The sequence below is a fragment of the Monodon monoceros genome, unplaced genomic scaffold (genome assembly GCF_005190385.1).
Source record: "Monodon monoceros isolate NGI ecotype Baffin Bay Population unplaced genomic scaffold, NGI_Narwhal_1 Super_Scaffold_18, whole genome shotgun sequence".
Lineage (NCBI taxonomy): Eukaryota > Metazoa > Chordata > Mammalia > Artiodactyla > Monodontidae > Monodon > Monodon monoceros.
Window position 1 is genome coordinate 44,201,087 of NW_021703774.1, and position 26,535 is coordinate 44,227,621.

General features: G+C 43.2%; 1 protein-coding gene across 1 annotated transcript in view; it reads left to right on the forward strand.

Annotated features, from left to right (window-relative positions):
• Positions 1-9,190, forward strand: part of NIBAN1 (niban apoptosis regulator 1) — a 160,496-nt gene extending 151,306 nt beyond the window's left edge. The window contains exons 12-14 of the mRNA XM_029228430.1: positions 844-951; positions 4,940-5,051; positions 6,972-9,190. Of these exons, the coding sequence (XP_029084263.1) occupies positions 844-951; positions 4,940-5,051; positions 6,972-8,056 (1,305 nt within the window). The 3' untranslated portion in view covers positions 8,057-9,190. The remainder of the gene's footprint in view (positions 1-843; positions 952-4,939; positions 5,052-6,971) is intronic.
• The last annotated feature ends 17,345 nt before the right edge of the window (positions 9,191-26,535 follow it).

A 26,535-nucleotide genomic window follows, 5' to 3' on the forward strand; every position in this document is an offset into this window, starting at 1 on the left:
TTTTTGCGGTACGCGGGCCTCTCACTGTTGCGGCCTCTCCCATTGTGGAGCACAGGCTCCAGACACGCAGGCTCAGCGGCCATGGCTCACAGGCCCAGCCACTCCACGGCATGTGGGATCCTCCCGGACCAGGGCACGAACCCGTGTCCCCTGCATCGGCAGGCGGACTCTCAACCACTGCGCCACCAGGGAAGCCCTAACCATTCTTTATTTGGCCTGACCATTCTGCTTACATGCCTGTGACTATGCTCCAGTTTGTCTGTGCCTTCCCCACTTTAAAGCAACACCTAAAACCAAACCCTGGTCTCTAGGTATGGATGTTCCATGTAGAACAGAGTGAATCATCATCTTTCCAGTTCCAGATACTGCACCTCTTTGGTTAACATGACATGGTGTTAATGTAGCTGTGAGCCAGATGCTCTCTTTCCTTGGTGGAAATCGTTACAACCTACCAATCCTGCTTTCAGGATGTAGAGTGAAGGAAGGAGATGATCATGACTCCCATGGACCAACTCAGGACAGGGGTGGTGAAATAATAACTCATCCCCCAGTTCTGTCTTCAACTTTCTAACACAGAAGTCACTCTGTTTTTTTTTTTATCTTACTTCAGTTTCCACATGTGTAAGAGGGGAGGGTAAGATGGGTCATTATCAGTCATAACCTTTACTTAGAGTGTGAGAGAATTGCACAGAAAGATCTCTGAAACCTTGGAACACCACAAGGGTCCTCAGAAATTAGGGGGGGAAAGGGAGATGAAGTGAGTAGCTGAGTTTTTTGTTGAAGCAAAAGTGAACAGATTGTAATGTTGCTATTTAGCCTATGTTTCTATCTCTGTATTGACAGCAATATGATTATGACAGCAGCACCATCCGGAAGAGGATATTTCAAGAGGCGCTGGTTCAAATCACACTTCCCACCGTGCAGAAGGCACTGGCGTCCGTGTGCAAACCAGTAAGGGGATGGGTTACTCCAGAGCCTGCTGTCGTTGCCTATGAAGTTCAAGCAATTTTTTTTGGTCATGATGTGCTTACAAACAGTATTTGACCAGGGAGGGGTCAACAAACTTTTCCAATAAATAGTCAGATAGTAAATATTTTAGGCTTCCCGGCCATACTGTTTCTGTTGCAATCACTCAGTTCTGCTGTTGTAGCACTGAAGCAGCCATAGGTGATACATAAACAAATGGGCAGTCTGTGTTCCTATAATACTTTATTTACAAAAACAAGCAGCTGGCTGGATTTGCTGACCCTTGGACAAGACAAAAATCTCAAAGGGTAATAATCAGAGTTTGAGCCAAGTTAAGGGTTGCCATAGAATGCCTGAGGATACCAGGGGTTCCTCATTATGGTGTGACTCATAGGTCCAGCGTGTCCTCTGAAACTTGACCTCTACATCCATGAAGAGACCTTACATAACACGATTACAGAAGGCTATTTGTTCTGTTAAATCCAGTAACGTATGCTTACTGAAATCAATGAAACTGAAACCATTTAAAGCTGCCACGGACACTAGGCAACCAGTGACAGCCATGATTGTGAAGATGTGACTTAGTCTGTAGAGCAGGGTCGTGGATGAGCCAACTGCGGAGCCTGGGTCAAGACCTGGGTTCAAGTCCCAGCTCCTCTGTGTATGAGCTCTGGGGCCTCGGGCAAGTCACTTTTCTTCTCTCTTGGCCTAGATTTCATCAAGAAATGGAGATTATAATACTTTGCAGTATCCTTCTTAAGACTGAGAAGGCTAGGGTGATACAGTGAACATTTGATAAGTGCTTGCATGTGCTTGGCACTTTGTATGGATTGTCTCCATGATACTCATGACAACCCTATGAGGAGGTACTATTTATATCCTCATTGCACAAATGAGGAAGCCTGAGGGGCTAAGTAATGGGCCCAAAGTCACAGAGCTGGGAACCGCCAGAGTCTGAACCTAGATCCCACTCACTGATAACACGGTATGTACTCAGAAAATGGTATTTACTACTGCCTTTACTACTGCTACATGATCTATGAGCTGGGACATTTGCAAGGCCGGCTCCCTCTTGGCACAAATGATAAAGAGCTTTTTAGAATTTAAAAAGGGCTTTTTGGCAACTTAGAGAGTCTCCAAGCATTGGAACATTAAAATCCTCTGCGTGAGTTATTTTACTGCGGAAATTTCTTTGGTCATTTTTATATTCTGTAAATGCTGTTTTTCTTCAGAAAACCATGGGCATTTCTAGTACCTGGCACTTCTTTCTGAGAGTATATTTCTTTCATAGAAAAGGATTTGATCAAATCAGGGCAGTAAAGAATCTGTCTATATGATTGTCTCTTGCCTGATGTGGGTAGAAAAGTCCAGCCATCCAAAGGATGACTCAGTGCACCTTGGACATGTCTGCACGCAGATGTTCTGCTTAGTTTTCTTTTCCAATTCCAAAGGCAATCTGGGGTCCTTGGAGCCACATCCTCCCATGAGGGGAGAAGAGTAAGGAAAGTCCCCCTTCCAGTCTGCTCCCCTTTTTCCAGGAATCCGCAGAGTTGTACCCAATCTGTCAGAGGCTCTTGTGATTTTTAATCAAGAGAGACTGGTTTCAAGAGAAAGGCCCAGCATTTTCAGTAATGAAGGATATTGTATCAGGGTCAAGAAATTTAAAAACATCTGGATTTACAGAATAAATAAATTAGGGGAGCATCTGCTTCAGAGAAGGATTCTTTATTTAACTGAAGTGTGTTTCCCTTGGTTCTTTAAGTCACAGCTTCCAAGATCTGTGGTACTCAACCCAAGCTGCACCTTAGAATTGCCTGGGGAGATTCTTTTTTAAATTCTGATTCTCCCAGACCCACCCTCAGGGATTCCAATTTAGTGGATCCAGGGAATTCAATATATGTCACAGTTTGATCAATTCAGTATAGAAGGCCTGTTTTGTAAAGTTGTACGCATCACAGTAAGTTCCCCTAGAAATGACTCCTCTCTGCAGAATTATTTAGCTGGTTGAAAGTTTAAAGGTCTACTGTTTATTTATTCAGCAAACATATATAATATGTATCAAATACGATCCAGGCGCTGTGCCAGGACAGTGTCCCTGCTGTCCTGGGGTTCACAGCCTAGAGGCCGGAGACAGAGACAGGTACACAGTGGACTTTGTGATGAGCACAGCAGAAGCCTTGTGGGGAAGAGTGATAGCAGAGTTCAGAGGAGGGTGCCCAACTCTGCCTATGGGGGCAGAGAGGACTTCCCAGACTCGTGTTTTCGCCCAGTCCTGAGGGATGAATAACAGTCAGGGGACTAAGGAGCGGAAGACCACATGGGGAGATGAAAGGTGTTGCAGACATGAGCCTGTGCCCCTCATTTTGCAGAGGTAGAGAGAGGCGCAGGGCAGTGACCTGGCTTGCCTAGGGTCCCACAGCTAGTCCAGGGCAGTGTCCAGTTCCTGGGCAATGCTCTTCCCATGTGGCACTTTTCTGTGTGTCTGTCCTGTCCCACAGACCCTCTTGAGATCATGGAAGCTCATGTCTCTTCAGTCCTGTGGCTTTCCCTTAGGGTGGGTATAAAGGGGTCCCATTATTACCCACTGTGATCTGGTCCTGGGCTACAGAACCCCAAGTCCTAGCACTGAGAGTTGTCTGAATGTGGTGGCTTCTGATCACCTGCTGTAAATCTTCTCCCTCCAGGCAAAAGGCATTGAATCCCACTGCTAAGTCCCTGGCTCTCTAAGAACCAGATGTCAGGAGCCCTCCTCCAGCACCATCAGGTGCAAGGATTACTGAGTTAATCACTAGGGTATGATTTAGTTCATTTTGATCCACGACTTGACCTCATACCAATAACAGGCAAGCCATGTGGAAACTCTTGGAAAGCAGGAAGTGTTAAAGGATTTTGCATGATGCCTGGATTGCCTTAGATGGAATCAGTGAGTTCCAGGGCCAGTTGGAGGGAAAGAGGAGAACATTTCTGAAGAGTCTTTGAGTAGAGATCCTCCACACCTGAAAAGGGGTCCCATCCTAAGAGAGTTAAACATACCTCTACTCTAGGACCCAGCAATCTCACTTCTAGGTGTACACTCAAGATAAATAAGTCCTAAATCCACAAAATCATGCACAAGAATATTCACAGCAGTTATGTTCATAACAGTCAATATCATCAATAGGAGTAGAGATAAACAATTTTAGTTTACCCATATGAGTGCCATTTATCAATAAAAAGGAATGAGCTACTGCTACATGTGGAAACATGGATGAATCTCAAAAAAAAACACAAAAAAAGAATACAGGATTCCATTTATATAATTTTAAAGAACAAGAAAAACTAATCTATTGTGATAGGCACAAGATCAGTGCTTATCTCTTGGGGTGGGAGGAGTGTGGACTAGAAAAGGGTATGAGGGTGATGGAAGTGTTTTCTGTCTTGATCTGGGTTATGGATTTATAGTATATAAATCCATATATTTTATAGTATATAAATATATATATATACTATATATATATATACTATATATTTTATAGTATATAAATATATAGTATATAAATATATATAGTATATAAATCCATATATTCCATATAAATATAAATGTATATTTATACATTTAAAATCATTGAGCTGTACTTTTAAAATGTGTGCATTTTTCTGGGTATAACTTATACCTTAGTAAAGTACTTTTGGCATTTAAAAAAATAGCAGAAGCAGAAGAGGGAGGAAATGTTTTGGTTATGATGAAAAAAAGGAGGGTCCCAGACCCACTGACAAGGCCTTGAGATGATCAGAATCTCTGGTGTCTGCCCACTCGAAGGGCACAGAGCATGTCCCCAGTACAGGGAATGGTGCCTGCGGAAAGGGAAGGGGAATGACCAATGCATCACACTCCAAGGGGGGATCACAAGTGACAGCCGTCCTTTCCATAGCTCCTCTGAGAACTGGCATCTCATGTTTTGTCCCCCTTGTCTTCTTATCTCTTCCTCTACAGGAGCTTCAGAAATATGAGCAGTTCATCTTTGCAGATCACACCAATATGATCCATGTTGAAAATGTCTACGAGGAGATTTTACATCAGATCCTCCTTGATGAAACTCTGAAAGGTAAGGAAGGTTTCCCTGGTGCTGGAGAAAGCTCTAGATAGAGGGGAGTACCCCTGAGTGGACCCTGGGAGGCCAGCTAGGTTTTATCAACAGGAATGAAAGGGGAAGAGGAAATTGACACGAGGAGCTGGGGAGACAGAGAACAGGGACAGAAGGGACGTCCCCTGAGCAGTCATGATTGGGCTCATACTCTGGCCCGTTAGATATTATTTCTCTTTCAATCCAGATAAGGACTCTGTGAGAGGAGATTTTTAAGCTTCATTTTTCAGATGAGAAAACTAAGGCTTAGAGACATTAAACCCAGGGTGTCTCATGAACAGCTATCTTCCTCCAGCTGTTGCAGACAGAACAGAGGAAAAAGGGCTCTTCTTAGCCACAGGCTCACAACCCCTCCCGAGCCTGGAGGGGGTGATTCAGTAGCAGGGCTTCCCAGCTGCTCTGCTCTCTCAGCACATTACTCACCTCAGCTCAGCTGGACAGAAAGACACTGGGCGATGACTCCGTCCTCTGTGAGTCTTGTTAAGACTCTAGCACCCAGTGTCCCATGGAATCAGTCCTTGTTTGGGATAGGAGTGTAGATAGGAAAACTTGGATAGAAATAGGCTGGAGAGGGCCGTCCCTAAAACTATAGGCCTGAAACATATCTGGTCTCCACAAAGAGCATCACCAAAACCCCTCCACAAAGAAAGCTGGCCAAGCACAAGCCCCAGGTCCAAGTAGCTCATCCAGTGAGATAAGGAGTATAAAGATGTCAGCACAGGGCTTCCCTGGTGGCACAGTGGTTGAGAGTCCGCCAGCTGATGCAGGGGACACGGGTTCGTGTCCCGGTCCGGGAGGATCCCACATGCCGCGGAGCGGCTGGGCCCGTGAGCCATGGCCGCTGAGCCTGCGCGTCCGGAGCCTGTGCTCCGCAGCGGGAGGGGCCCCAACAGTGAGAGGCCCGCGTACCGCAAAAAAAAAAAAAAAAAAAAAAAAAGATGTCAGCACAGTATCTGCACAAAGGAAGGGCTCAGTCAAGGCCACTGGTAGTCCACCATAGCACCTTTGGGCAAATTAGAAAAAGGCTCCCTTCCTCCAGACACCTGACTGCTCTCTGTCAAAAAATTGTCATGACATACTGATTTGGTTCAAGCAGGACATGCTACTGCTGCCTGCTGGAAAATTACTACGCTGAATACCCACATCTATGCTGTCTCTGATGTGAATGGCACCCCCTTGGGTGTGAGATCACTGGGCACTGTACAACCTGCACAGCCAGAGGTGGAGGCTGGTTGTCAGAAATGTCAGCTGCTGGTTGTTACTGTTGATTTTACTCCTCTCAAGCCTCTGGGGCTGAGTTAGAGGTACATAGGCCTTCAGTTTGGACACTGCAGGTCAACAGAGCTCTCTCTGCATGCTCAGTACTGAGGACCCATTACACTTTCAGGACTGGACTTTGAGTAAAAGCAGAGAAAGTTAAGGCCTGTTCTGCCCTAAAGGAGTTCAGTCAAAGTAGGCAAACTGGAGCCACACATACTAGCAGCTAATGAAATGTGATGGGGGCCTCCATGGGTGCTACAGATCATGCTGTTATAGATTTGAGCTCCTTGAAAGCCAAGGCCATATTTTATTCATCTTTGGATTCTCAGAGTCTGTCCCATAGTTGATGTCCAGTCAATGTGTGCTGTCTGAAGAAGTAAATGAGTGAAGGAATGAATGAATGAACATTACAGAGGTTCAGGGTTTGGCACGAGTTTGTAGGCTCTGGTCATCAGGGAAGACTACCTGGAAGAGGGTGGATGTAAGCTGAAACTTGAAATTGGGAAATTTTGATGGCCAGAAAAGCTGAGAGGGGAGTTTGGCTTCTGGATAAAAATCAGAAAATCCAGGTTGGCCAGGGCAGAGTATTAACATTATGTTTTGTTTTCTGGTATCCCTCAGTGATAAAGGAAGCTGCTATCCTGAAGAAACACAATTTATTTGAAGACAACATGGCCTTGCCCAGTGAAAGCGTGTCCAGCTTAACTGATCTAAAAACTCCTGCAGGGTCAAACCAGGCCAGCCCTGCCAGGAGAGCCTCGGCCATTCTGCCGGAAGTTCCAGATAGTGAGATCCTGAGTAACGAGGTATTCCAGGAGTCAGGGGAAAAAAAACAGCCGGGGGTCCCTCGTCCATTGGCCAAAGGAGAAAGCCTTTGTTTCCCTGTGCCCAGCCCGCCCCCAGATGGGGACGGGCAGGTCATCATTTCAAGCACAGATGACCCTGTTGTGAATCCGGTGGCTGCAGAAGACACAGCAGGAGCCCTGGGCAAACACTTGTCAGAGCTGGAGTTTGGAGAGACTCATGAGGGCCAAGAACCCACCCAGGAAAAGCCAGAGCCCACCTCCGCCTTGGGCTCCTTGAAAGAGCTCAGAAATTTGTTGACGGTGACCACTGAAGTACCAGGGGAATCTGCCGCGCCTGAGATTGAAAAAGATACAAGTAAGGAGACCCTTGTTCCCCAAGAAATTGAAAAAGAAGAGGAAATGACCCAAATCTACACGGAGACCAATCAAGCCTCTAGTCAGGTCAGCAGCGAAGAAAGTGAAGTCAGTGAGAGGGAGGTCCATCCTCCCTCTCCCGAGGCTGAGGCTGGTGGGGTAGAGTTGGGGGCATCTCCAGAGGCTCAGCCAGCCTGCGGGGGGCTCAGCGAGGGCGCCAGGGGCCCAGGCCCCTTAGAGGAGCCAGCGGAGGCCGGGGAGCCCACGGAGAGGGAGCTCACGGCCGGGTCCTCCGGACTGGACGCCCTTGAGGGAGGAGGGCCCAGGTGCGCTGTGGAGGCTGAGGCTATGCCCCAGGAAGGTTGCAAGTTAAGTTGTGACCCCGTCAGCCCCAGTGAGAGCCAGGTTTCTCTGGAAGAAGAGGCGGTGGGAGGGAGTCACAGCACAGACCAGGCTACCGCTAGCGTGGAGGCAAAGAAGAGTAAGGCCACCCGCGTTCACGAGTGTCAGTGGGTGGTTGAGAGTGACCAGACACCTATAGCCTAGATTCACAGAGAGAAGATCCCCCAGAGCGGCCCTCGGAGGAGTGAAAGGGACAATTTGCCGAAAGTCTTTCTCTGAACAGACTCAGCCGAAAGGATACAGCTCAAGGATACACTTCGGGGTTGCCTGCAAGTTGTTACCAGAACAAAAAGAAAAAAAAATTATGAAGTACTTCCTTAATTTGTGTAATGAAGCTAGAGGGAATGCGCGTAGAGCATGAGCGCTGAGGCAAACCTTTGTGCAGTGGAACTGTTCTGCCATGAATTACTGCTTTAGCATTTTGACAGGAATTACAAAGGTAACGGAGTGTGTGGGGTGAGAGGCAGCTGAGGGTGTCCCGGGAGGGAGGGTGCTGCAGAGAAGAGAGTCGGAGCGCTCTGCACATTCTCCTCTAATGCACTTCAAGGCTTCAGAATTTCTTGTAAGAATGCAAAGGCATACTGTAAATGCAGCTTCGCCGTCTACTTACTATACCAGCCTCACGGTCTCTTAAGAAAGGGAGGTGGTGAACGTCAGTCCCCCTGCTGTGTGCAGCCCCACAGAGCCTGAGAGATCATGCCCCAGACATCTCAGGGGAAGCTGAGATGGGGAGCAGAAACGGAGGAAGGTTGTGGTCTGTGAAGTTGTCTGGGCTGCTTCCTAATTGTGCTATCAATTTCTTACTAATTAATCTTGTTAATTCTTATAAATTAATCACTTTTTGGAGAAAATCAGATGAGACAAGGAGATTTCCTGGGCATGTTTACGCCTGAAAGTATTCCAAATTAGCCTTAGACTGTGCAGAGAAAGAGCTTAGCTGAATTATCAAGCATAAAGCCTACCAATTAAACAGACATCATTTGAACAGCTATACTAGGCCACATGCTGTGTTAGGCACAGTCACAACAACAACAACGAAAGGATGCAAGAAAGAAAGAAAAAAATGAAAAGATAAGGTGCTTGTCTAGTATAAATTAAAAGGCCCAAAGGAACTTAATCTAAAAGAAAAAATATGACAACTTTCTGTCTTTCCATTGAAACAGTCCTGGTTTATTCTCAGGAGGGAATGAAGTGAATACAGTGAATTAAAAAAGAAAGAAAGTAGAAAAGAGGGAAAGAAAAGGGAACGAGAAAGGAAGAGAGAGAGGGAGAGAAAAACCAAGCTATAGATCATTAAGTTCCAAAGATGTTACCAGAAAAGGAAATTATTTGTTCAGTTGTTCAGCAAGTTGTTATGTCCCAGGTGCTGGGATACTGTGGTGAAAATGACTCTGCTCCTTTCTCCCAGAGCTTACACTTTAATGGAAATAGACGGAAATACGTCTTCTAAATGGATCTTGACCTTTACCTGTTAATGTTAAAGGTGGAATGGACTTACTTGTAAAAGATTAAAAAGATGTGTCCTCTTGTCCTTCAGGAAAATACCAGATTATTTCCTGAAAGCTTTAGTCCCAGTTCCACATCTTGAAGTTTCCTTCCACAAATTTTAATATTAGATCCAACATATTGTTCTAAGAGCTTGTTTTGATCGTCATCAGCAAGTAGTTTATATCAGTTTTTTAAAGAATTTGTCCCAGAGTTTGACCATTTAACCAGGAACTAAAATGTCTCCCTCTCCACCTCTCCATGAAGAATTGCTTGGATTTCTAGGTCATAAGGGATGTAGAATAATCAGTATCAGTATACTCTCATACTGAATTGTTTCAACTTCTTTTTCAGTGTTTAGATCCTCACGTTTGTGAAGGATCTCATTGTAGGTAAAGAGGGTGGAGGTCACTCCTCCCCTGGTCCCCGCAGTGCCCGTGCTCACTCATGTCCTTGCGTTTGGCTTAGAATATTACAATTATGTTTACTTCCTGTCTCTCCAGGGGCTCCTTCCTTCAAGGACAGACACCAGGGTTTAGTCATCCTGTGTACTTCCTGCACACACAGCCTTGAATAATGGCTCCCTGCCTTCTCAAGTCACTTGAATATCCCTAGTGCCTAACAAGGAACTGCTTGTGTCCCGGTGCTCAGGAAATGTGAGAACTGATCACCCACCACACGGCTGTGCCGGGGCTATTTGGGGCTTTTGCTGTCAGGCAAGGAGATGTTTTTACTTGGGCTTTCTGCCCTTGGGGAGTCTTCTCTTAAGTCAAGTCCAAAGTCCAAGGGGCAAGTGGCCAGATGGTCCGATGTGCTGCCCAGTAAGGCCGGGAGCCAAAGGAGCAGTACCCAGCCTCGCCCAGGACTGCCCTTCTCTCCGGGAGAATTGTGACAAGGAAGCGAGGAGGTCAGGGCCCAGGCTGAGCCCACACCGGAGCTTCCCAGCTTCGTCCCTTTGCTCACTTCAGGGCTTTTGGCACATCTTGGAAAGCTAAGAGATTTTTCCAAACCTAAATGAGAGTACCTGTCCCTTCATTGGATGGATGAACATCAATCAGTGCCCTCCCTTTACCCATCTGTAGACCAGAGGCGACCAGACACCAAGTGGAAGGATGTAGCTGAGAACACAAGGAATTTTTCTGTACATATTTCACAAAAGACAAGTCCACTAGATTAAGTCCGATGATTGTTCCATTTGAAGATGGAACAGGAAATTAAAGTGCATTAAAATTTCCTTATCTGTTTTAACATGTTGAGTGGAATAGCTTCATATTACCATGAGTTTGTCTTCCTTTAATACAGACTTATCTGTATTGCTTCAGTGGTTTCCAGGTTGGAGCAAGGTTATTGTGACTTAAATGGGCAGCTCAAAAAGCCTCTGCAGGCTGCTTTGGGGATCTGTCTTATGGGCAAATCATTTGAAACGCATAAAACCTCAAGACATGGTCTTCAGCAAAAATTCCATGACTTTAGTTATGTTACCATTGACTTTTCACAAAGCAAGAATATTTTCCTTGAAAAATAATTAGCTTGTCATTTTTTTTCCTTTGCAGCTTAAAGACAGTAGTGCTTTGCATTATGCAGAGTAAACTCTCCTTTCAAAAAAAAACGTATTTTAGAGACCACAAGGATAAGATTCCAGTTTGTCCAAAAGCTTTATAAAGAGGCTGAGTGTGAAGAACTACAGGTCTTCAGGCTCGATCTTCTACATTTTATTACAGAGATTCTCAAGTCTGGTTTTGTAACCCTCAGATTGGAGCCAGTGATTTCAAAGGGTTCCACAGTTCTCTCAGACAAGTGATTTTATTTCTTTATAAAAAGCGATAAGTGATATATGCTACATAGCAATTTTAATTTGGGGAAGAGAAGGACATCACTGACTAAATAATACAATTTCACTAGGTAAAAAAGTTGGCTACATGTGCCTTCTTACTTTACCATAAACAAATGGGTTTTACGATTTGCCTTCTGAAGTCTGCAACCTCAGCAAAGAAATCTACACTGTGGATTGATTTTTCTGGTCACTATAGAAAGCATATAAACTTAAAACACTTTGTAACGACATATTTACCCTGCCAAGTGCCTATATTGCAATAAAATGTTTGTCCTTAAAGAAGTGTCCAATGTCATATTTATTTGGAATGGGGCTGGTTTCATCTTTTAAGCATATGTCATACTTGAGCTGGGAGGAAGAGACCTCAGAGACAGAAAGGTGAGTCACTGTTGCTGTATTATGGAACTCTTTACTTTTCTCTCATCAGGAAAGAAGCCACAGGGAAGTCACTTAATGTCAGTTGTAATTATGCTTTTAAAATGCATATGCTAATTTCTCTAGGAATTGGATTACGTCTATAATACAGCAATGGGCAATTATTCTTGATGTAATTGAACTGCTGTTCAAACAAATTTGTTTTCAATGGGCAACACTGAGCAAAATATTTATTCTTTCTATAATTATAATTAAAACAATATTTACTCACCAATATCCACAGTTGCTCATTCATCCATAAATTCATTCATCCAAAAAACAATGATTGTGTATGCAGGCGCTCTAGTGAGTGCTGGAGAAACAGAGGTGAGCACGGTGGACATGATCCCTGTATCAGTAACCTCGAATTCTCAGGGTGGACACGGCCAGGGAGAGCTCAGAGTGGGTGGTTGCTTCCTTATCTGACATAAGCGTTGTCTGTGATCTCAGCTTTAACTTTATCTACACCAACAGCTTCAGGCAAGAGAGGAAGAAGAACTGGAGAAATCATGTCTGGTGGTGATGGGGACACTGTGTAGCACAAGCTTCACCACTCCCACTCCTCCGTCCATACCCAAATTCCGGTACGCAAGCATCAGTCTCAGGGTGGCTCCTCCAGAACTTCTATTTAGGGCCAATAATCAGATTAGAATTGGGGTGGGGGGGAATTTGAAAGCACTTTTGCATGTTTTTTTTTTGTTTTTTTTTTTTTGCGATACGCGGGCCTCTCACTGTTGTGGCCTCTCCCGTTGCGGAGCACAGGCTCCGGACGCGCAGGCTCAGCGGCCATGGCTCACGGGCCCAGCCGCTCCGCGGCGTGTGGGATCTTCCCGGACCGGGGCACGAACCCGTGTCCCCTGCATCGGCAGGCGGACTCTCAACCACTGCACCACCAGGGAAGCCCTGCATGTTTTTTGTTTTATGTTTTATCTGGTGTGGCTAGGATGGAACTGACGGAGGTCCCGGGAAAGGTCAACTACAGCTTTTCTCTCCTCACAAGCTTCGAGCCCCTCCTGGTTGAACACCTCTCACCCTTTGCCACAGCCTCCCCTTCGTCAAGAATATCTGTCCCTCCCTTCTCCACCTGGCCAATTCCCACTACTTCTCCTGTAAGAGTCAGTACAAGTCAGGCCAGTTTCCCCATCCTGCTCCCACCCCCGGTAACACTTTGCTGAACTCAGCCAAATGTACTTGCTCACTTCTGCTCATCTCCTCTCACTGCTGCAGCCATATACCTGTCCTGTGCCTTGGGGCAGGGACCCTGCCTTTAGTCTTTGAATCGTTAGCACAGCATAGGTCCCTGCATATAGCAAGTGCTCAGGAAGTGTTGAATTAATGAATAAATATCCCCAATCCCAGATGTAAGAGACAAGTGGAGATATAGCTGGTGATCCCTTAGCACATAATAAGGATCTGTGATGCTGGGAAGTTTACCCACCCTCAGTCTACTTAGATAGTTCTGTTTTAGTGATGGGACTTGATCATGGGTTTTTGCACACCCATCCCTCTTGTGAGGGAGCATCAGAGCCAAGTTGCCCCCAAATCAAGCTAGCTACTATGAACCACCTCCTAGTTTTCAGGAAAGTAGCCTCCACTGGGTTTTCCTGAGGTCCCTATGAGGTCAACAATGCAAAAAGTTTAAGAAGTTTACCATTGAATGGCATCCAAATCTGTGAAGCATGAGCAAATGCCTGAGAATTAATGGACAGCATCTTCCTTCTAGCAAGCCCTCTTCTTGAGGATGGCCAAGGAGCAGGGAAGAAGATGTGGTCCCTGATTTGGGGGAATTCAGTCCAGCTGGGAAATCTGGGAAGAAAATGGTGGTTCTGCAAGAAGAGGAAGAAGGGTTCAGGCAGCAGAAGTGGCAACTGAGGACGCTGCTCAAGAAATTGCAGGTTTGATTGTTGAACCTATTAACGTTTGCCCTTTGTTTCTTGCCTCTTTTATTTCTTCTCTGTCATGAGCTAAAATCCAAAATCCAGCTGCCTACAGATACCCTGAAGAAAATTTTTATCGAAATTGCTATCTACTAGTCTCTACACACTTTTCCCAGGAACCTTGAGTCCTCTGTGGAAGCTGTTCCAAACCTTCTGCAGATCCAGTTGTGTTTTTCCCCCTCTGGTCTCTACACAAAGGGGTATGCATACGTAGTAGTGAGAGCTCTCTTTGTATTAGCAATTCCAAGTGTAACTGTTGGGGTAGGAAAGTGGGTTTATGTGTTGGAGAATTTCTACAAGGCATTGGGGTGATTTTGAAGCTAAGAGCTGATGTCTCCTAGTAAGACTTCAACACCTCCACTCCCTGCCTCACCCTCCTTTGTGCTCCTGCCTGAATCATGTGGGGGACAGTTTTTTCTGCACAGTTTGAGAGGGATCATGTGAGGGAAAATGAAGGTATTTTCATTTCTGTCTGCTGGACGCTTCAAGTTTTGAACCTTAAATTTTTGATTCAGATTTTAGAGTAAATGATGTTTTCCATGTACTGTCAGGATTCATTCATGGATTAATTTTTTTCAAATAATATTTATCGATATCTGCTAATGTGCCATGGACTCTGCCAGACCCTGGGAACAAAACAATCAGCCCCTGCCAGCATTACCTTCAGTTTGAGGGTTATCTTTTCTGCACTGAGATTTTCAATTATTCCATGTAAGGAAATACTCTTAATATTCATGAGCCTTTCTGCCTTTCAGATCACAATTTAGAATTCTTCACGAAGTTTGCTCATAAACTTGGTTTACTTGCTTTGAAGTCCTTTATGAGAAAATTGTATGGCTGTCAACGTATTGTGTGAACTTGGGCTAACCACTTAACCTTTATAAGAATTAGTTTGTTTGTGAAATGGGAATAATAGCACCCAATCACAAGGTTATTGTCAGGATTAAAAGAGATAATGTGCATTTAAGCACAATGAATAAAAGGAGCCTCAAAGAAGTTAAGCAACTTCTGAAGGTTACACAGCTAGTAACTAGTTGAACCAGGTGTATAATTTAGCAATCTCCACGAAATGAAACCACTCCAAAACTCAGTGGATTAAAGCAGTAAGCATTTATTATTGCTCAGAAGTCTATGGGTCAAACACCAGGTAGATGACTCTTCTCATCCTGGCTGGCTCTCTCAACATGTGTGGGAGGTGACTGGCTGTATGTTGGTGGAGCCTATCCATTGCTGGGCAACTGGGCTCTACTCCGTGTGGTCTCTCATCCTTCAGCAGGCTGGTTCAGGCGCATTCCTGTTGCAGAAGCCAGGAAAAGAGAGGGAGAGAAGGAAAGAGAGAGAGAGAGGCAAAAAGCTTCTTGAGACCTGGGCTCAGAACTGGTGCAACATCACTTCTGCCATATACTATTGGCCAAAGCAAGTCACAAGGCTGGGCGAGATTCAGGGATGGAAGAGCTGCAAAGTCACACACTGCATTGGGCAAGAGCTCAGGGGAGCCATTAACTGGGGCATCAGTGCAGTCAGCCTGCCTCACCAGGATTCAGATGACTTCTGTTTGATTCTAAAACGGTACTCTTGCCTCCATAGGATACTAACTATGAACACTCACACAGAACGTTGGTCCCTCTCACATCCTTCCCCAATGTCTATGTGCTGCTGTAGCCCCACTCTCCATTAGGTGAACAAAACACAATCATTCCCAACCTTAATCCGTTGATCTATCAAAGAATCTTGATTTTTGCATTGGTTTGGAAAATGAGTCTTCTATTTAAAAGTATTTTTTAAACTTACAAACCTTGTAAGAAGAAAGGTCTAAAAGAGATCCCCCCATCTTAGCCATATATACTTTATATATTGCTTAGATTAATTATAACAAGGTCATTGGTCATGATCAACATGTTAATTATCTCAGGAGAGTGAGAAAATTTGACCGGTGACAAACAGTATATAACTTCATATAAACAAGCACCATTCTCTACAACAAACATGCCCATAATAGATGCAGTTTTCTATAGCAAATAATGGTAGTCTTCAGGAAAGGTTACAGTCCTTGGGGGATAATTATAAACACACACCCACTTCTGAAGGAAAGTTCTTTTCCCTTCTCAAAAGGAAAATAAAATAAAAGTAAACCAAAATTTTAAACCAGCTAGAAACTCTTATTTCCTGCCACAAAACAGTTAAGTAAGGATAAATCTTACTTAAAAGTTTATCCTACCTCGTTAGTATTCTATATTCTTTGTAACTCTAAGGTAACTGATTTGTAAATATTCCTAATCCCTCTCCTTTTCCTGTTTAAATATGATCCTCAGGATATAACATTTTAAAAGCACTTGTATCAGATTTTGCACTTCCAGCTTTCTTGCTAGAATATTGTTGTACCTAGTGACCCATAGTTTCTTTTAAATTTTTAATGAAAGCTGGATAAAAGGTTTTGGGGCTTACAATAATTTTCCTTTACATCTTGTAGTATGCCATCTCACCAAGAATGTCTTTTCTTGTCTGTCCAGCACCAAGGACTGCATCAGGACTCACATTCTGCTCCCTGCATCATTTCAAGCCTTTTTTCTCAGAATTCCTTCAGCTTTTATGCTGACAACTTTTGGCACTTAATCATGTATCACCAAGAAATTTTTAATGATTTCTAATATGTTTTGAGTCATAACTTTTAGAAGAGAGGGAGTTTTCCCTGCATGCCTAGATATTCAATATATTCATAGAATCATAGACTCTCAAGGTTGGAAGATACCCTAATGTTCATCGAGTGCAAATGCTTCCACAGTGCTTGCATTTACCCTTTAAAAAACCTCCTGCTAGTTGGTCATCCTCTAGGGATGGGGAACTCACTATCTCCCAAAGGAGATCATTTTGTTTTCAGACAGCTCTGATGTTTGGAGAGCAGAAATGTTACTGTCATGCTCTGCTCCTCCTCTGCCACCATCCTTAACTATAATTTCCATCCCATGGGTCCGATTTTGTCCATCAGGGAAATACACAGCGATCTAAGCTCTTTTCCTCCTGACAGATTTCAAACATCTCCAAACAACTGAGATCCCTTTTCCAGACTATCCCCCAATTTGTCTCTTTTTATGTAATAATGGCTTTGACTTCCTTTGTTGAGTCTTTTTACAGCTCAATTACAAACTAGTTCTTTGTGTTTTCCTTTCTTCTTTGAAGCTGGCTTCTCAAAACTCCCTTCTCCCTCAATAGCCTCCACCTCATAGCCAAAACGCCTTCTCTCGAAAATGTTCTCTCCCCTAGCCCAGTCCAGTAAGGCACACTTTTGTCACTTCCTCCCTTCCTTGTTATCTTCAAAGGGAAGCAAAGAGCATTTTTTTATGGTAAAGTGTTTGCTTTCAAGCACTGTGGGAAGATACATGAAATAAAAATAAAAACTCTAAAAATTACAAAAAAGTTAAGTCCGTAGATTTAAGTTCCCAGGTCCACCATTTTTGAGTCCTTTTGAGAAGGTGAAAGGAAGACTGGTTAATTGTCAGCCCACTACTTATTTCTAAACGTGGGGCTCGTCCACGTTCCCACTCCACTTCTGACCGCAGCTTAGAGAAGGCCATAATGAACCCATTCCTGCAAGAAGCATCTCTGCCCAGAACGTGAATCAGGCAAAGCAAGTGCCTTAGTGGTCAAATATCTAGAAGGGGTCCCAGATTGCAAATAATCTCCACTAGATTTGTCCTACTTTTGGAAGCCTATCTCCTTTTAACATTTTATCTTTCTCCTTAGAGACCTTTTGTTGACTTCTGGGCATTTACTGATCAAAATTTTTCACCAAAAAAAAAAGAGGATATATAGAACAAGAGTTCAAAAAAAATCAGGGCTAGAAATAGGGATCTGGGGGAAATAGTCCCCAGAATTAGTCAGTGGCATATATTTGGTAATTGAAGCTACAGAAATGATAGGATCTCCCTTGGAGAATTTATAGAAGAAAAGTGGGCTAGGAAGCTTAGGGAACATCCATATTTGTAGAGCAGAAGGAGAAAATGTAATGGTCAGATAAGTGGTAAAAAAAAGTAAAAGGGGGCTTCCCTGGTGGTGCAGTGGTGGCGCAGTGGTTGAGAGTCCGCCTGCCAATGCAGGGGACACGGGTTTGTGCCCCGGGCCGGGAAGATCCCACATGCTGTGGAGCGGCTGGGCCCGTGAGCCATGGCCGCTGAACCTGCGCGTCCGGAGCCTGTGCTCCGCAGCGGGAGAGGCCACAACAGTGAGAGGCCCGCGTACCGCAAAAAAAAAAAAAAAAAAAAGTAAAAGGATATAATGACAAGCAACCAGAGGAGAAGACAACTTGAGGGAGGAAGGAGTGGTCCATGTGTCAAATACTGCAGCGAGGTCAAATAGGATAAGGCATGAAATGTGTCCACTGGCCCACAAAAAATTCATCAGTGCCTCGGTAAGACAGAAACCAGACTGTGATGGGAGGTGAAGGTGGATACACTTCAGTTTGTCTTTGTCTGTCTTACTGTCTTAGAGTGTGTGACCCAAAACTGAACCTGATATTCCAAGCATGGTCTGACTGGTGGCATAAAGTGAGATCATGTCCACTTTGACCAATTCACTCTGTGTCTGGTAATGAAGCTTCAGCCCACATTCAGTTATTTTTGGCAGTCCCACTTACTTCAGCACTCCAGTGACTCACATGAAAGTAGTCTGCTTAAACCTTATGTTATTTCCATATGTGGCAGAACTAATTCATGACTTCCCATCTCATGCTTGTGCAGCTGAGTTTTAAAACTAAGTTCAGAACCTCATTCAGCTACAATTCACCTTATTAGTTTCAGTTCTTTATTCCAAACAATGAAATATTCTTTGTTCTAATTCTGTCATCCAACATATTAGCTATCCTCCTGGCATTATGGCATTCATAAATTTGATTTATTTTGGTGTTTCCATCCAAGTTATCAATAATGTCAAGTCCCAAGCATTCAGGCAAGGGCTGGGTGGAAACTGGAAGATAATGGCTGGGTCTGAAGCCAATAACAAGTGTCTAAATGCTGACACTAGCAGGTCTGAAGCCAGGGGAGTTAGTGATTGTGGTACTAGGGGTTGTTCAAGGGGGTAAGGGCAGTGGATAAATAATGGGGCAGAAGCCAGGAACTGAGCCAAATCACAACCTAGGTGAGCAGATTCAATACAAAGGACAAATCTAGAAGCTAGAGAAATTAAAAGAATATCTAAAGTTATAACAGGCTCAAGGGGGAAAGTTCATATATAGACACTGATTTTTGGACTTCCAGGTGGCTTTTATTTTTTCTCTTCCATGTGCAAGGTTGTCTGTCCTTTAAAATTCTAAGGGTTTTTGATAAATAAAAATATGGTACAAGACAGGTCTTCTGGCTCTTTCCTAAGTAGCTTCTCTCATGTGAAACATTTTTTGGGTTGGCCAGGTAACCAGCTACTACTAATTCACCTAACTCTACTGGTGTCTACTTCATATTTCTCTTTCTGTCCCCAAGGAGACGAAATTTTATAAGAAAAGTGAATGGGGAGCAAGAATAGTTGAGCAAAGGGGAGCAAGGGAAGGAAAAGAGAATGACTTTTCACTGGGGTTCCCATGTTGTATTTATTTTCTGTCCTGGAATTTCATCAAAGATTAGCATCAGTATTATTTTTAACACACATTAGCATAGCTAAAATGAAAACAAGGCTGAGTGCCGGGAAGGATGCAGCTAGAACTCTCATACACTGCTGGAGGGAATGCAAAAGAGAGATGTCCACTTTAGAAAACAGTTCGGCAGTTTCTTGCAAAGTTAAACATACCCTGGGGCTTCCCTGGTGGCGCAGTGGTTGAGAGTCTGCCTGCCGATGCATGGGACACGGGTTCGTGCCCCGGTCCGGGAAGATCCCACATGCCGTGGAGCGGCTGGGCCCGTGAGCCATGGCCGCTGAGCCTGTGCGTCCGGAGCCTGTGCTCCGCAATGGGAGAGGCCACAACAGTGAGAGGCCCGCGTACCGCAAAAAAATAGCTAAACATACCCTTACAATATGACCCAGTAATTCCATTCCTAGGTGTTTACTGAAGAGAAATAAAAACTCTTGTTCACACAAAAACCTGTATGCCGATGTCTATAGTTGCTGTATTAATAATTGTCAAAAACTGGAAAACCCAAATGTTCTTCAGCTGGTGAATGAATGAATAAACTGGTACATGCATATAAGACTACTACTCAACAATGAAAAGGAATGCTCTACTGACATATTACAATAACATGGATGAGTCTCAGAATAATTAGGCAGAGTAAAAAAAGGATACATACTGTATGATCCCTTTTATATTACAATCTGGGACAGGAAAAACTATAGGGAAAAAATAGGTCATTGGTTACCTGCAGGTGGGGTCGTGGGAGGGACTGACTATGAAGTGGCATGTGAGGGGATTTTGGAGGGTGATGGAACTATTCTATATCTTGATTACGGTGGTTGCTCCATTGCTTTATGCATTTATCAATACTCATAAAACTGTGTACTGAAAAGGGCAGATTTTAGTAGTATGTAAATTATACATCAATAAACATGACTAAAAATATGTTTTAAGTGACCCAAGTTTTCAACAATAAAGTAATTATTAAATATATTATGAAACATTTATACAATAAAGCGTTACACAGTTGTTTTGAGTTTTGTTATACTTTTTCTCTGCCCAGTAGCTTATGAAGAGCTTTTACATATGGACAAAATTTCTCTGTTCCTAACTTTGAAGTCACCAACTTGTTTTTCCACTTTCCCCCGCAGCTAGGGCATGGTTATGTGTTGTATGTTCCTCTAGTCAGATTCACTCTTTCAAAACTTCAATTCAAAACAGTGGTAAGAAAAAAGAGGTGTCCATGAAAACAATCCATTCTGCTGAGGGTGGTAGGTTTTAGCAGAGAGATATCCAGCTCTCAGAGGGGCAGTGACAGAGGGGCTAGCAACAGCGTTCGAACTCCAAAGTCAGTGGTGCAGTTAAATTCCTGAAGCATCCTGGTGCTCTAATTTGAGCTGTATATTCCTCAAGCCGGCTCTTGGGCCCTCCAAGAGATTAACATATTTACATTGATTTAAACTTTAAATTAATTAATTTAATTAGCTAGAGTGTTGTTTGCAACCAAGAACCTCGAGTGATAGAACAATCATTAAAAATTATGCTTACAACCAGAGCCTTACTAACATGAGCTAAGACTCCATCATGGATATGGTGGCTTAGACCATCATGGAGAAATGTGACGTGTGCCTGGCAATGACTTCCACACCATGAGCACATGTAGGAGGTGAATGTCCTCATCCTTGGCAAGAAGCTCTACAACAAGGTACAGCCTACATCACTCTTCTAATAAAATGGATTCCGAGTCTCCATTTAAACTGCAGGAAGAAGAGAGAGGAGAAAGAACTGTCTTCACCTATAGGTTTCCAAACTCATAGCTGCATTGAACTTCAGAACACCGAGAAGAACCATTTAAATCTTTCTGCTGAGCTATTTTATTTTCAATATATCTAGGTGTACCATCCTTGAAAAGAATCATTTATAAAGAGTTTGCAACAATGTAGGAGAGGCTTAGCCATGGTTTTGAGTTTAAAATAAAAAAATCACAAGGAAGTTAAATATATATGTATAGTCAAAAAAGCCTGGAAGAAAATTTGCTGAAATGGAAACAGTGGCTTGGGCTGGCGAGATTTTAAATGGTTCTTATTGTCTTTTGCAGCCGCCTCCCTCCTCCCCTTCCATGTTCCAAAATGAAGATGTCTTACTGTCAAAAATCAGAAAAACATGAATGTTTCGAAATATCTGAAATTTGAATTTAAATTCAGCAAAAATGTCCTGTTTTCCTAGAATCCCATAAATTAAGGGATTCTTTGGGTGCATTTACGTCTAGTCTTAAGCCTGTTGACTCCCATAACTGGGAATGATATATCAGCAAAAGGGAGATAGTCACTGGAAACCTTTGCCAAGTTAAAATTGGCCTCACAATAACCATTTGATGAGTACTGTTCTGAAGGGCTCCGCTGCTTCTTTTGAAGTTCTGATTTTTTTTTTTTTTTTGCGGTACGCGGGCCTCTCACTGTTGTGGCCTCTCCCGTTGCGAAGCACAGGCTCTGGACGTGCAGGCTCAGCGGCCATGGCTCACAGGCCTAGCCGCTCCAATGGCACGTGGGATCTTCCCGGGCCGGGGCACAAACCCGCGTCCCCTGCATCGGCAGGCGGACTCTCAACCACTGCGCCACCAGGGAAGCCCTGAAGTTCTGATCTTGATGCAAAGTTTCTTCATCAGGATCCCTAAGGTGATGCCCCGGCATCTGCCAGACCACCTTGCCAGCACTTTCTTCCCACCATGAAGAGCCAGGCGCCTCGGCATGCAAGATCTGACAGACTGTCCCGTGGGAAGTTAGGACCTCCTAGGTTCTATTTTTAGCCGTGTATTACGAGGGATCCCCCAAGAGGTTTTACATGAAAGACAATTTATTTAAGCCCATTACCGCTTGCTTGTTATGCCTTAAGGAATTGCAAATACGAAAGAGGTCACACTCATTAAAGCACAATGTGACATGCTATGAAAAACACAACATATGGTCACTTGAAGTCTGAAAAAATTGCTGAGTTTTAAACTTTTCATCCGAATATCCTTTGGTGTATAACCGTGTCCTTTCTGATTCTTTGAAAAATAAGGGTTTCTAGATCAAAACCACAGATGGAAACTTTCCCTCAGTTGGTAAAAAATGCCTGAAGATAAAGTTGCTAGACTCCATTAAAGGGATGACATTAAACACATGGACACAAAGCATTTTTTTTAACATCTTTATTGGAGTATAATTGCTTTACAATGGTGTGTTAGTTTCTGCTTTATAACAAAGTGAATCAGTTATACATATACATATGTCCCCATATCTCTTTCCTCTTGCATCTCCTTCCCTCCCACCCTCCCTATCCCACCCCTCCAGGCGGTCACAAACCACCTAGCTGATCTCCCTGTGCTATGCGGCTGCTTCTCACTAGCTATCTATTTTACGTTTGGTAGTGTATATATGTCCATGCCACTCTCTGACTGTCACAGCTTACCCTTCCCCCTCCCCATATCCTCAAGTCCATGCCCTAGTAGGTCTGTGTCTTTTTTTTTTTTTTTTGCGGTACGCAGCCCTCTCACTGCTGTGGCCTCTCCCATTGCGGAGCACAGGCTCCGGAAGCACAGGCCCAGCGGCCATGGCCCACGGGCCCAGCCACTCCGTGGCGTGTGGGATCCTCCCGGACCGGGGCACGAACCCATATCCCCTGAACCGGCAGGCGGACCTTCAACCACTGCGCCACCAGGGAAGCCCAGGTCTGTGTCTTTATTCCCGTCTTGCCCCTAGTTACTTCAGGACACAAAGCATTTTAAATACTTCTACATGAAAAAGATAATCTCTCTAAAATTTAGTAAACCTATAAAATTTGTAGGAACACTCCTTTAAATGAAATATTTTTTTCACTTCTAGTTATACAATGGCTATCATGGAAGCAGTAACCTTATTCCACTTAATTAAAACTGGTGACCCTTTATCAATTACACACAGCTGTACCTGAGACTATTGGGATTAATATTAGTTTGGAATCAGTAGCATTATAGTAAAATCCCTGAGAACAGGGATTATGCATTAAATTTTATGCTAGAACTTTTGCTAACTAAATTAGTGCTAAAATGTAAGTGATAAAGTTAATTGTGAAGTATGCAAAATTTCCTTTCTTCTCTTTATTTGGAACTTTAATTCCCATCTCTAGGCCTTCAGCTAGGATTCGTTTTGCAGTACTTTTTCTCTCTGTAGTATTTTAGGTGCACCAATAAGATGTTAGTTACCAAATGCTAACCTTCCTGTCTCAGTAAATGCTATTTTGGATGCAAGTAACAAAATCCTACTCAAATTATGTAGGAAAAATGAAGGGAGTTGATTTTATGGTTATAGAAGTATCTCGCTGGAACTAAAGTACCCCAAATCCATCAGGAGATAATTTCTCCATTTTTCCCATCTCTGAGGCTACCTGATCTCCCATTTTTGCCTCTCTGCTCATCTGTTCCATTATCATCTATCTGCAGAGTAGCTTTCTCCACTTTTCTATACATAGGTAGGACTGTGACTAACTAATGGCCCCGGAGTTTATTTATCCACATTTCTAGGAACCAGCAAAGACTATAATTTCTGGGCCCAGTTTGCTTAGTTGCCGTAGTATCGAAATCAGCAATAGCCAGGGGGTAAGGTGACATAGCAGACATCTGGCCCAGAGCTTCCTATATTTATTTGAACACAGAACACTACCCACCCCCAGTCCCTGGCTCTGGGTAAGGGTATTGTGGGGTATACCCATTTATATCCTTCAAAAGAGAATTCCTCAAGATAGCAGTTTGGGATGTTCTGATCTAACTTACTCCTTTAATTTTAGGGAGAGGCAAACATAGACCTAAAGAGATAAAATAACTTGCTTAGGGGCTTCCCTGGTAGCGCAGTGGTTGAGAGTCCGCCTGCTGATTCAGGGGACATGGGTTCGTGCCCCGGTTCGGGAGGATCCCACATGCCGCGGAGCGGCTGGGCCCGTGAGCCATGGCCGCTGAGCCTGTGTGTCCGGAGCCTATGCGTCCGGAGCCTGTGCTCTGCAACGGGAGAGGCCACAACAGTGAGAAGCCCGCCTACCACAAAAAATAAAAAAATAAATAACTTGCTTAAATTATCAAGATAATGGCAGAGTAGGGATTATGAGTAATGATTATTATTCAGTAATTAATATGATTAGGGCTGAGTAATTTGACATGTTATACCTTCAATCCAACCTTGATACCAATAAAAGTATAATGGCTACCTGGGCCAAAAGTGAAGGTTGAAAGTTGACTATTTCCTTCCCCCCTCCTCAGCTAGTTTACAAGTTAAGGCTTTTTATCACAAGCAAGGCTATACTAGTGTCCTAGGGCTGCCATCACAGTTTCCACAAACTTGGTGGCTTAAAGCAAAAGAAACTTATTTTCTCACAGTTCTGGAAGCCAGAAGTTGGAAATCAAGGTGTCCACAAGGCAGTGCCCCCTCTGAAGGCTCTAGGGGCAAAGCCTCCCTTGCCTCTTCCAACTTCTGGTGGCTCCAGGTGTTCTTTGGCTTGTGGCCACCCAACTCCAATCTCTGCTTCAGTTTTTACATGGCCTTCTCCTCTGTGTCTTCTCCTCTGTTTCTTTTAAGGTTGCTTATCATTGGCTTTAGGACCCACCAAAGATAATCCACAGATCCTTAATTTAATTACATCTGCAAAGACCCTTTTATCCAAATAAGCTCACATTCACAGGTTGCAGGGGTGAGGATATAAACATATCTCTTGGGGGCCACCATTCATACCACTACAAAGACCTTATAAGGTACCATATGGTACTTAAAAACATCAAGAGGGTGGCAAAAGGGAAGGGATGAAAGGGTAATGATTTGGTATTTTTCTTCTCAAAAATAAAGGATGCAGAATGGAGGAAGAAAGTGTAGTAGAATTTCAAGAAAATACAATATCCTATTTTCCAGGATATAAAATTTACATTCCTAGATATTTACTAATTCGTTAATTAATCTAACATTTGGGCCATGTTTTTCAACCTATCACACAAGTATGGTGCTGTTTTTTGCTTGTAAAAAAATTTTCCTGACAAAAAAATTGTTTGATTGTATGAGAGACAATTCACATCATATGAATTTTGCTACACCATCATAGAAAATCATTCTTTGAAAGGGCTTCATCAGTTTTCCCCTGGTGCTTCTCAATCCTTTGGTATTGAAATCACTCCTTTTGGAAGAAACTATTGTGTCCTAGAGACACCAGTGTTAAACCGAAAATGAAGTTAGTGCAGGCTAACATTTTTAGAGGTCAGTTCATTAGTGAATATTTTTATCTTATAACGACTCTTGCTTTTCTCCACAAACTTGTATCTATAGAAATTGAATATTCTGATAAAAGAACTTCTATTAACAAATGAGAATGTGTCAAACAAGTAAAGGGAACAGGAATTGCTCTGGGGTGGAGTCAACTTGAGCTGGGGCAGATGAAGGGGGCATGATACTGTTTACAGTTACTTATACAGTACCTCACACTTTTTAAGTTAAATCAAATGGTAAGACTCATATGGCAAGAGGGATAAGATTTATTTTAATTATGCGAAAGGAGAAAGTCTTAGAAGAAGTTGGAATTACAGAGAGCCAATATTCTTCCCACTGTGAAGAAAGGGTTTCTGATAGAATTGTCCATAAATGGAAAGGATCATCATGCAAAATAGTAAAGCAGCCACCATTAGAAATTTTTCAACCCAAGGCCAATGACTCTGGGGTACATTATCAGTGTCCTTCCGTTGATTTGGGGAATGAGAGTGTATAGGGTGGAGAGGCTGTTGGTTTAAAACTCTATAACCTTTGAATGAAGACAATGTGCCCTAGACTAGATCAGTTCAAGCCTGGAAAAAGAGATTGTCTATCCTCTCCCTGATGTAGCTTCTAAATCAGCACTGTTCAATAGAAATATGGTATGAAATCATAATATAATTAAGATTCTTCTAGTAGTCACATTAAAAAAGTGAAAAGAAACAGATCAAATTAGTGTTCATAATATATTTGATTTAACCTGATGTATTTAAAATAGTATTACCTGAACATGGAATCGATATTAAAAAATCATCAGATAGTCTACATTATTCTTTCACAACAGGGCTTTGAAATCCAGTATATATTTACATTTATGGACTAACCACATTTCAAGTGCTCGACAGCCACACGTGGCTACTGGCTACCATGTTGAATAGCACAGTTCTTGAATTTGCTGTTAATGAAATCACAAATCAGATTTCTGGGAGTTGGAAAAAACTTCATAAACGCATAAAAATGGTTCTAAAATCTAGGTTTCCTGGAATACTGGAAGAATGCAAGTGTTGGGAAAACACTTCTGATTCACACTTACTTGGGTGACTATTCTCATAATTTCCCCG